Source organism: Quercus robur, chromosome 4 (assembly GCF_932294415.1).
Source record: "Quercus robur chromosome 4, dhQueRobu3.1, whole genome shotgun sequence".
Lineage (NCBI taxonomy): Eukaryota > Viridiplantae > Streptophyta > Magnoliopsida > Fagales > Fagaceae > Quercus > Quercus robur.
The window spans coordinates 25943974-25956373 of record NC_065537.1 but is presented as its reverse complement, the minus strand read 5'-3'; the positions used below and the strand labels follow the sequence as shown (position 1 = coordinate 25956373).

General features: G+C 33.9%; 1 protein-coding gene across 1 annotated transcript; it reads right to left on the bottom strand.

Annotated features, from left to right (window-relative positions):
• Window positions 1-6256: 6256 nt before the first annotated feature.
• LOC126720997 (glucose-1-phosphate adenylyltransferase small subunit, chloroplastic/amyloplastic) lies at window positions 6257-11539 on the bottom strand. Its single transcript, XM_050423939.1, has 9 exons — window positions 11162-11539; window positions 10621-10917; window positions 9224-9493; window positions 8599-8778; window positions 8002-8105; window positions 7765-7876; window positions 7502-7600; window positions 7156-7275; window positions 6257-6609 (listed from the first exon to the last, which is right to left on the bottom strand). The coding sequence occupies exons 1-9, from the start codon at window positions 11456-11458 to the stop codon at window positions 6493-6495; spliced, it is 1596 nt and encodes a 531-aa protein (XP_050279896.1). The 5' UTR covers window positions 11459-11539; the 3' UTR covers window positions 6257-6492.
• Between the last annotated feature and the right edge of the window lie 861 nt (window positions 11540-12400).

Genomic DNA, 12400 nt, shown 5'->3' with positions numbered 1-12400 from the left:
AAATACTAACCCAGACAGATCTAACACAAACATAGAAATAAAGAAAATTAAAAACAAACATTAAAACCTAAATAAAATATATATAAAATTTCATTAGTTTTTCGGAAGAACATGATTGTTCATTCTTCATGTTCTTCCCCAAACATGTTTCTTGCCCAGAAAATTAAAATATTTAAGATTTCTTTTTTCTTTTCTTTCATTTTCTTAGTAAACAAACTTGCAAATACACATAGCAAAGCAAAGAAAAATCGATCCCCTGCAAAATGTTTCAAACCTAGATGGGTGAGGTTGCAGTTACAGTTGCAACTACAACTCTTAAACCCAGATCTCCTGCAAAATCAATCTCCAACAAAGAACCAAACCCAAATCTCTAGCAAAACAACGAAACCCAGAAAACCAATAAACCCAACAACCAAACCGATCAACAAAGTAAACCTTAACCTTCAAACCCGTATATTTTCTTGGGAAACAAACACAAAAAATCTAGACCGGTTGAATTGTGTGAGAGAGAAAATGAATTGTTGATGAATATCGAGTTAGATACCCATAGGAAAAACAAACCAAAACCCCCAATATTCTCAAACCCAAACAGGCGACTTTTCATTAGTCCTTCCTCTGCTTGTTGTTGATGAAGATCGGGTCAGATACCCACAGAAAACGCCCCTTGCTTTGCTTAGCGTTGGTCGAGGAAAAACCCGAAAAGCGAAAGGGTCAGTTCAGAGGTTCCTTCCCCTTGATCTGCTCCAAATCACCACCGATCTTAGCCCCTCTTTCTAAACCCAAATCCAACCACCGTCAATCTCAGCTCCTCTCTCTCTACCCAAATCCAAACCACCACATCTCAGCCTCTCTTTCTCTATACCCAAATCAAAGCCATATCCCAAAAACTGCAACTTGAACTTAAAGAGAAAAAGAAATAAGAGAAAGCCAAGAGGGAGAGAGAGGAGTTTGACTTGAGAGGGAGATAGAGATAAGAAAATGAAAATTCGGTTTTATATATTTTATTTAGGTTTTAATGTTTGTTTTTAATTTTCTTTATTTCTGGGTTTATGTTAGATCTATCTGGGTTTGTATTTTTAATTTAAGTTTTGTTTTTTAATTTATTTTCTTTTTTGATTTAAATTTTCTGACATGGCTTTTTATAAAAAATTAAAATGCTGATGTGGCATATAAAAATGCCAAATAATATTTTTTAATAATATTTTAATTGTCACATCAGCACCACGTTAGCTAATAAAGTGTTCCATCTGCCACCTAAGACTTTGCCGTTAGGGTACTAACTGTAGGGATAAAAACGAGATCGCTTTTTTTATTTTAGGGAGTAAAAGCAGTAAAAAAAAAGTTAGGAACCAAAGTGGAAATCGCGTGAAAATGTAGGGACGAAAATGGGTTTTATCCCTTTATTTTATTGAAAAATGTTAACCTTGTTTGTACTTTTATTTTGTATAAACTTAGATCAAAGAGGGTATGTAATCAATGTCAGAGCCACCCACATACATGGTCCCCCCCCCCCCCCACTTTAATTTTTATTCTTATTATTATAATATATGTATATTTTAACTTTTTTACCCAAAAATAATAAGAGTTATCCAAAATAGGAAAATATTGATCAATTACTCTAGTAATTCAAAAAATAAATAAAAATCTAAGACTAGATGTTCTCCTCCTTTCTTGGGGAGTTTTGTTGATATATCCCTTGTTAAAGTTCTTTTACCATATATTTGTATTGTTCTGTCTCTTACTAATATTGCACAATAGAATGAAGCGGACATTGTTTAATTAGAAAAATGCCATATTTTTTTTTTTCTTTCCCATTATATAATGTGATTTTGAATAAATAAAATCTACTATCATTTCTTCATAAAAAAGGATAAGCTGATATACAGTCACAATAGAGTTTCATTTATAAGAATTAAGTAGTAAATTTTGTAAATAAATATTAGAACTCTTCAATTTTGAATCATTAAGATTCTTACAAATTATTTAGCATTGATGATAATTTCTATTCTCAAAATTTAGCATAAAGCAAGAAAGAAAAAAAAAAAATCAGACTTCATTTGTAACATTTTGAGTTTGATTTTTTAAAGCATCAATATAGAAATAACAATTGATGAGGTTTTGAAAAATACTTGATGATACTGTTTCGAATCTTTTCATCATAATTGATAATTTTTATTAATTTATATGAAATATTAGTTATTGAATATAACTTTGAGGAAGATGCTAAGTTTCTTTCTTTTCTTTTCTTTTCTTTTTTTGGGTATATTTGTATAGCAAACTATACAACTTTTATATGTTCATTAGGTTTAAGAAAATTATAGGTTCTCTTAAAAATGATTGTGTGTATGAAATTTATCTTGTATTAATCCAATGATTGTATTCTGTACATATGAATGGCAATACCAATTTTTATTTTAAAATGCAATATATTAAAGGATATTATTTTAGCAAAGTTTTTTTTTTAATGTAACATGAAAAATAAAGAGTACGAATTATAAAATTAATAAAATTTCTGGATATTTTTATTATTATTTCTAGAGTGTTTTTGTTTATCAACATGAGAAATTAATAACTCATACTCATTCAGGAGGAGTCTCTCCTCTCACAGGGGGGGTGAGCCCATGTGTGCAACTCATGATATAGCCCACAATCTTTGTGAATTGTGAGAGGAATGACGACTCTCTCTTTTTCCTCTTTCTTCTTCTTCTTCTTTCTTCTTCTTTCTTTCTTTTCTTTCTTTTTTTTTTTTTTTTTTTTTTTTTTTTTTGAAATAGAAGGGATGACTCTTCTAATTGAGGGAAAATTATTAAATACTCCAGAAATACCATAAATACATACTCTCTCTCTCTTACATGAATTGTGAGTCCCACAAATTAAATTTATGGTGGGACCCACAATTCATGTGAAATGGAAGAGTACGCATTTATGATAATTTGGGAATACTCAATAATTACCCCTAATTGAGTAGGAGTGAATAATTTTTCAGTAAAAATCGAAACTTACTACTAAATAATAAATTATATATATATATATATATATATATATATATTTCAGTTGAAGACACTAGACAATACTATTCAGTATTGTTTACTGATTCTATCATTGAAGAAATCCCCCGTCGATACCTTCTGAGTCTGACAAGGCTCCACCTTGTTTTGCAAGAATCTGTAGGACAAATCAATCCATTGATCAAACAACATATATCATCGCCAGCAATCCGGGTAATCAAAAATGTTGTGCAAGGTAGTGACATCTTGAGTGGGAGGCTTATATTTAGGGGCAGAAGTAGAACCAAGAAATATTAATTCGTAATCCATCAATGTAATTCTTATTAGCACTTAATAAAAAACTAAATGACCAATTGAGTATCTTAAGGTTTTTTTTTTTCCCTACATTTCTTTTATTCCTTTGAACAATCATAAGTTCATAAAATTCAAGAAATTAAATATATGAATATAAAAAATATAACTAGACGACATCTACAAGAAGACATAAATTATGAATAAAATATAAATAAATTCAAGATCACTTTTGTATTTGGTTGTTTGGGTAGAAGGCAAAATAAAATTATGAACAAAGCCTATAAATTGGTTTAATTAATTAAAGGAAAAGAAGTAAATAAATTCATAGAAATGTAAAAGTGAGAAGTTGAATTTAGTACCTCTCAAGATTTTAAAGTCATTTTTGCTAATCTTCAAATGAGCTGAAGAGACTATAAAGAAAAATGGAGGAGCTAAATGTTGAGTGAGAATGTGAGCACAAAGCACTGGTGGAAGTTTACAAAGGTGGAATTGGGAGGTAAGTAGCTTGAAAGGGTGGGACTTTTGAACAAAGTATGGAAGCTTTGAATTGAAAAAATAAAGCTTCGAATAATTTTAGAAGATTGTTGTATACTCACATTAAGAGAAACGGCAATAGTGTAGCTCATAATCTGGCGAAACATGCTATACGCATACCAAATTTTCAAGTATAGATGGAAGATGTACCTTCTCATATTGTTTCATTTTTACATTCAGATGTAACTCATTTACATTAATAAAAGTACTCAAGTTCATTCAAAAAAAAAAAAAAAAAAAAAAGCTTGATATGTTGGGAAAATTTCTAAAATGTAAAAGCTAAAAAGTAAGTTTGAAAGGACCATATGTGGACAAATAATGCTAAGGACACACCCCTCCCACATCCAAATCTACATTATGCTTCCATGTCAAACTCATGATTTTATTTCAGCATTTTTATAAGGATCCATCATATGTACAGGAAGATGCCAAAATTTAATTAAGAGTTGACACACAAACAGAGTGTAAATTTAGGTGTAGAAAATGGTGTGTCCTTAGCATTACTCAATGTGGACAGGTGAGGGGTCCAAATTTGTCATTTGGGGGAGGCCATGGCTTCTCCAATAACCAATGTAGTTTCATCTTTGCTTATATTATCTTGTATGAGCATCATGTTAGGACCCAGTTGTTTAGCCTCTGTAAGGTTACATGGACAAGGCCTAGTGTAAAGTTAGGGCCCAGCCCATCAGACTTCATAAGGTTACAAGGTTGGGGGCTAATATCATGTTGGGGCCTGAACAGAAGGGAACGATAATGTCTTAGGAGAAATTGTCTATCAAGCACCATTTAGCGACAGTTGCAAGTTTCAAGAAAGTCGCATCAGTTACGAGAAGTAGGTCCCCATCTGGTTAGGAATATATCCCAGAGGGACCTACCAACATGGATAACCGCCCTCTCATCATGACAACCCCACTAAGGGAAGTCTATAAATGAAGGCTGATAGTAAAAGGTTGGGGGTTGGCAATTTGAGAGGGACATACGATGGAAAATCGAGGAACAACAAAAGAGAGAGGAAAGGTTTCAGTTCGATAGAGTTTGGTCTTCTCGAGAAACATACACACTATTGAAAAGAGTAGAGGGTGGGCTTTAAGCACCTTCCTCTGGGCTATTGGATTGGTTCAAGGACTTTCTTATTGTAGGAAACTCCATACCCATTGGGAGTCTGACCCAAAACTTCGTTGTCATCTTGGGCTCAGGCACCACAAAGCTCTAGTGATGATTTTTTTAATACTTGTGTTTGAAATTTTTTTTTTTTTTTTTTTTCAATGAGTCATGTGGTTAACTTAAATAATATATGTAGATGGTTTTTTTTGACAGCCACATCTTTAAATGAATTACCTATATTGTTTAGCAATTAAGTTAGTTTTATATATCATCGGATTCTTTATATTGTAGATATCAAGATCCAATATTAATTATTCATAGTATATAATCCTACCTGGAGTGAAAGTGATGTTACTAACCTTCTCTAAGGTTGAACTAGAATAATTGGTTGTGTTCTTCCTGTCACATTTACTTTCTTCTTTATACTTATCATACATTTTCTATTTAGATATCATAGTCTTGTCTCATCTTTCTTAATAGTTTTAAACTTTTATTGATGTCGAAATCTACAAAGATAATTCCCGTGACAACTGGTTAAGAGATTTCTACATAATGAATTTGATCTTCAAGACTAAAAACCGTTGAAATAGAACCAATTTTACAAATTAGGTGACCGCATCACATGACATTACATAATTTTCTCAAGTAGTATTAATGAAGCCCACGTGTTTGTTCAGATGTTCCAACCAGCTGCACGGCTTCACCGTGCATTATGGTTTCCCTTTTCCCTTCTTGTTCTTACAGTTTCATGTATTGTAATTACATTCTCTCTTACCAAGGGCTACATAATTCAACGAGAACGAAAACCTTCTTACGTTTTTAACAGAAACATAAAAAGTTTAAATTCCTTACTCCCTTACTCCATTGTAATTATTGAATCATCAAAAAAAATTATACACTCCTAATAGAGTTTAAAGTTTTTATGCATCACTCCCAACAGTATAATCCCTTCCAGATTTTGTTATGCATTTTCTATGCCCCCAACGGCATCCGTGACCCATTAATCCCCATGTTCTGCTCTCTTTCTCACTAAGAAATACTATTTCTATATATTTTGTTTGGCTTGCTAAATAGAAGACTGTTCCTTGTGTGCTGTGTCCCCAAACTGAAAGAAAAGTTGTATTTTTTTGGAGCATCAGGATGGTTCCAGCTCCAACAATAATAGATGTAGAAAAAACATGGGATTCCAGAGTTTAGTAGTAAGAGCCATCCCATGCCTGCACAACCCAACTAGAAACCCTCTATCTTACCTCTTATCAAGCCTACCCATGGAATATCATATATGCTTTTATCAAATAATTGTACAGGTAAGATAGTAAACGGGAAAATGCAGGCATATATATAGAGGAGCTTCTTATTCAAGTAGAAAAAAACTTAGAATACCCTTTCGAGGTTTCTTCCTCAACTAATTACATTATACTACCGGGAAATATACATCATAAATCTGCCAGGAGGCAGAACCTTCCGTGGAAGTAGAGTTCCTCTTACAGCTTCTCACCAATAACCAGGAAGAATTTTCCATAGTCAGCAGGGACTGGTGATAAGTGTGTTTCTAGATTACGGTTCCACAGGGAATCAAGGCATCTTTGATCACAGTGACAATTCCACTCTTAATGAAATAACCATCCGTTTCCCTTGCAGCTTCTTGTACATTGTCACCGTTAAGAATCTGAGAATATTTGTACACATTAAAATTCAAGTTAACATTAGATACATTAGCATCTTTATGTGATTACTATGTCCAGAGAAAAAGAAAAGAAGGAAACAAAATAGATGTGAAAGAAGCTAAACAACATAAATGATGAGCACAACATTATATACAGTGTGCAACCAGAAATACCAAAGATAGATGAGCGTGTGTGCATAGGCATAAGCCACACAACTTTGATGTATTTTCTTACTCAGAAAAATAACTATCAATTTCACCAGAAAATAATTAGAAGCTCGAGTTTCCAATTTAACATTGACTTCCTCAGAGGAAAAATGAGGTTTTGGTGGAGTATCAGCTGATATCTAACCCCACCCACCCACCCCCTTTCTTCCCCCAGCCCGCGCCCCCCCCCCCCCCCCCCCCCCCCCAAAAAAAACAAAAAAAAAAAGAGAGAGAGAGAGAGAGAGAAAGAAAAAATGAAATGAAAAGAGACATAATAACAATGATGAGACTTCAGAATAGAAACAATTCAAAAGATTCATGCTAAGTTGATAAGATCATAACCTTCACATTGTCCCCAATTCGAGCATTCTTGTCAATTATAGCTCTCTTGATGTGAGAGTTCTTGCCAATTCCTATTGGAACACTACCCTTTGCAGCTAGAAACCTCCTGTCAGCAGCAGTCTGAAACAAAACAATAACAAATTGACAATCAGAATCAGTGCATCACTCAAGTCCATTCAACCCCAATATCCTCTCAACAAACAAAGCACAATGTTTCTAAGCACAGCTACTCATCTTGATTTATACACCAAAAAGAAAAAGACAAAAATAAAAAGGAAAATTGATAAGTCAAATCTCAACTTAAAAGATGAAAACAACAGGTTGTAAATCCTTTAGCAGGTATTACCTCATAATAATCAGCTCCCATCAACAGTGTGTCTTCGATGATTGCACCCTCTGATATGCAAGACCGGAGCCCAACCACAGAATGGTGAATTTTACAGTTCTGCATACAGGATTGTAACTTCTTTAAATTATTTGGTACCAGATTTGTCACAATACAAAATACATAGTTTTCAAATATTGAAGAGGCAAGGGTATAATACAATGAACATCCGAGTCAACTACAACCTATAAGCAGGTTGCAGATGTAACCCACCGATAACTTACCTTTATTACACAGCCCTCACCAATAACACTATCTGTGACATCAGCATCAAGCATTTTGGATGGAGGCAAATACCTGGGTTGGGTGTAGATAGGAGATGATCGATCATAGAAGCTGTAACAGAGAGTACAAAATCATGTAAACATATCAAAATTAAGATCAAGGTGATAGCATGAAAAACCACTAATGGGTGTGCAAAAACTGTAACATCCACGAACAATATTTAGAACAAGAACTACCTAAAATCTGGCACTGGCTTTTTGGTGATCCCCAAGTTTGCATTATAAAAAGCCTCAATCGTACCAATGTCCTCCCAGTAACCGTCATACAAGTAAGCTTGCACCTACAGAGGTCATGAAGCAAGAAGAAATTAATCCTCTAGGAGGCACAACTCCAGAGAAGTGAAAATGCAACATTAATATTAAGACTACAGTGTAGCTCAAATTGCTGATTGCACACATTAGAATGTGCTATAATGTGGAAAAATCTAAAGGGTTTGGCATATGCAGAGGAGCATTGGATCAGCACACCTATGACTTATGCTTCTAACCATGCATTTTTTCCATATATATTGCTCATGTGCGTGTGCGTGTGCGCGTGCAATGCAATAATGCTCATCATTGGGATGGTACATACTGCACATGTTTAAGCAAGATAGCTTCAACATAGATATATTAGCGAACAGAGAAATCCATTCATAATTTTTTTTTCATTCTTCCCTCCTGATGAGATCCTTCCTAATTGTTTTATTGTTACAAAAGAAAGAACCTCATTGATTGATCGGAATGCATTCAGAGGGTAATTTGGAAGAAAAATGTGATTGAAATGATACGTACTCTCATCCCAATGGAAGTTGCACCAGGAATAACTTCACTTCCAAAATCATTTGCTCCAGGAAACTTCTCTCGAAGCAGATCTAACATCACATCTTTGCTGACAACATATATACCCATACTAGCAATGTAAGGCATCTCCTTCGCTCTCTCATCATCGAGACCTAAAATGGTAGTATCAACCTAGAACAAAACAAGGAAATGAGTGAAATACACAGCTGCCTTCACCTACCAACATCACAATTATAATTTTTTTAATCAATAGAAATTCCTACATTACAACACATAAATCACGAGCAGCAAAAGCTGCAAACAACACAGCAGCTAAACAATACATGCTACCCAATCAAGTAGACAGCAAAACAGAGCATGAGATTCTTCCTTTTCATTTTCATTGGTAAATTACACACGCAATCAATTGATCTTGAACTTAGGATCTCACCCTCCACCTTACTATTACAAGGGGAAAAGGTGGCATATAAGATAGAACTCAACATTTTAATATAACATATAGACATAGTTTGAATCAACATTTTAACAATAAGTTCAAAAAAGCTTGTAGTAATTCACAATCTAAGTTCTTGGAAGGCCAGGAAGAGCATTTAGTAACAGAGAAAGAAGCTGGTACCTTCATAGCTTTGAGTTGCTCTCCTTTGGGTTTCTCGGCAAATTCAACAATGCGGCCTTCTTCATCAATCTTCATCAGACCAAATGCAGTGGCACGCTTTTCATCCATGGGCAGAGCAGCCACAGTGATATCAGCATCAGTTTCCCTGTGTGCTTGAATAAATTTCTCATAATCCATTCGGTACAAATGGTCCCCAGCAAGAACCAGGAATTCCAGCACATTGTGCTCCTCAAAGAGCCACAAGTACTGCCTTACCGCATCAGCGGTACCCTGTAAATATCACCAAAACCAATAGTGTCATTTTGATAACATGTAAACTAATATTGGTCCAAATCTAAATGAAAAATTTGCGCATTTATGAATATCTATAAGGCTAAATCCACAAGCCTTGCCACTCAGCGGCATTGCATGATCTTCTTTACGAGGAGAATCAAGGTTTAAATCCCCCTCCCCCACTTGCAACAATCGAATTATCAAAAATAACTATAAGACCAAAATATTCTGTCTCTAAAATACAAGTACTGTATGAGTTCTATTTATATCCTCAAAGTTCAAAAAGTTCTAATTGTCCCAGAAAATTTAAAATGCTCTTCATTTTTTCCTTTCATCCCTTTCTTTAAGCTCAAGGGAAAAAAAAAATAAAAATAAAATAATAAAATAAAATACAACCTAAACAATATAATTTTTTATCCTAAAATATACTCCCTCTATCCCAAATTGTTAGTTCTAGTTAGAAAACCCAACTTTTTAAGAGAATGTGATTTAATGTATGAAATGGTACAACATTCAATTTAAACTCTAGTAAATGAGGAAGATTTAACTTTTTGAATAAAGTAAAGGGTAACGGTAGGAAGTTAACAATATTGTGTTCATTAACTTTTCAAAGAGGACTATACTTTGGGACATCCCATAATGGTATAGAGGACCAACAATATGAAACGCAGAGACAAGTATAGGTTCTACGTTCACCCCTTAATAAATAAAATTAAAAATGTGTGGACCGAATGACGAAATTAGTAACATTTCAAATTTTCATGGATGAAAATAGGTCCAATTAACATTTAGGTACAGATACTATACATTTCAAAATAATATTTTTGCGTATCTATAATAATTAGGGGTCTTGTTAACACGTAAAAGTACATTAAGTATTCAATTATGAGCCACTATAATACCCCCTTTTGACTTCTTTTTTTTCTTTTCAAAAACGTAAATCAAACACCATTATGATGATTGATGAAGTACAATTAATTATTAAATACACTTTTTTTGCTTAAATTTTTTATAAATATGTATTAAATTGACTTTATCACAGTCCTTAACAACAAAATTGATTCATTCATAATTGAAAATCAAATATAGTAAAAGAGAAATGATTGTTGAAAAAAAAAGGGTACCTGGAACCAATTGGGATTCTCGGGACTCTGTTGGGCAGCGAGGACTTCGACAAATCCTTCGGTTTTGTAACCACCCATGTTGCTGGCATACGCACGTGAGAGATGTCGGTTGAGAGAGGCTGAATTGAACTGAGTAAGCACATAGATCTTCGACACATTACTGTTGAGACAATTGCTCACTGGAATATCTATCAGCCTGTAATTCGCTCCCAATGGCACAGCTGGCTTCGCTCTCTTCTTCGTCAATGGGTACAACCTCGTCCCTGCTCCACCTCCTAAGATTATCCCCAGCACACTCTGACACAACATTTTTATAATAATGTGTTAATAGTTTCACAAAACCCCAAATCTCATATTTGAAAGACTTTACCAGTTGTGCTGACGGGATCTCACAATTGATAGAGTCACTTGTGATCGAATACGAGATATGGGTTTTAACCCGTTTACACCAAAAAATCAATTGATGTCTTGTCGACAAAATGTAATCACGATGAAGTAGACATCATATGTTGAAAGAAAAAAAGGTTTAAGAATGGCTTACTCGGCTGGCATCGGGGTCTAGACAAGTCTGGGAGTTTTTGGAATCGGAAACGGCTTTTGGAGACACGATTCTGGAGCATCTTCTGTAGTTGGTTGATGTTTGGCTGCTGCTGCGGCGGTTATGGATTCCAAATGCGGCGCGGTTGGTGTCGCCGTTACAGAGATTGGAAGCTGAGAATGAGAGGTTTCTTGGGCTGTCGGTGTGACCCGATTTCCATTTCCGGGTGTCTTTTGAAGAGTTGTATCTGTTTGATGATGATGGGAGTTTCACCGCTCCAATCGATGCCATTGACGCCATTTTTGTTTGATTTTGTGAGAGAGAGAGAGAGAGAGAGTAGTGAGAGGGGAGTGTGGCTGTGAAGCTACTAGATACTATCACCGTACGTGTGTGGGACTATATGTCTATAAGCGGTGGTGGAGTGTGCTTTCCTATTTTTTAGATATTTTCTTTTTTTTTAGTAATAATTATACAGTAAGATATTATTTTTATTTTTATTTTTTTATATATAAATATAATGTTGATGTCACATCTTTTATTAGACTATCTTGTTCTCTACCTTAAATTTAATGTATCCTGCTGGATACTCATAACATACTTGAAAAAAAAAAACATCTTAATTGGACTTTTTGTTTTTGGCTCAGATTTTTTTCATGAACCTAATTTTATATATATTTTTAAACATTATACAAATAAAATACTAAAAAAATATACGAAAAATTAAAGTCACTCTTAAGATAGCTGGCTTTATGTTATGCTGGCCTAGACTTGACATAAAAATTTTAGGTTCAATTTATAATATTATTTATTTATGAAGGTTTTGAGATTCTCATAAATAAAGTGAAATAGTGTTACAAAAAATAGTAATGCTATTTTCATATAAACTTATTATTAATATTACTTTTTAAACTATCACTAAAAATTTACTATATCAATAAATGTCAAGTTTCTTATCAAATATTTTGTGTCTAAAAACTATTTATAAAAAATTATCAGAGGGAAAGAAATTCTATAGTTTTATTATAAAATAAATTTTCAAATTTAAAAATAAAAAATTGAAAAATAAAAAAGTGAGAGAGATGCGTCCTTGGGAATCGTTTGAGTTACACATTGGAGATTTCCCTTCATATTACGCAACGGACCTGATTGACAACTTTTGCTTCAGATACGCGCGCCGTTGGTTATATCGGTGTCGTGGGTACTTTCGGTATTTCGGGTTTAATTTTTTAATGGTATGAGTAT

Coding starts and splice junctions, on each gene's coding strand:
- LOC126720997 (XM_050423939.1), bottom strand. CDS start 11,458: ATGGCGTCAATGGCATCGATTGGAGCGGTGAAACTCCCATCATCATCA. Junction 8,779..9,223: donor AGCAACTCAAAGCTATGAAG/GTACCAGCTTCT, acceptor GTTTTGTTCTAG/GTTGATACTACCATTTTAGG. Junction 7,877..8,001: donor AAGCCAGTGCCAGATTTTAG/GTAGTTCTTGTT, acceptor TCTCTGTTACAG/CTTCTATGATCGATCATCTC.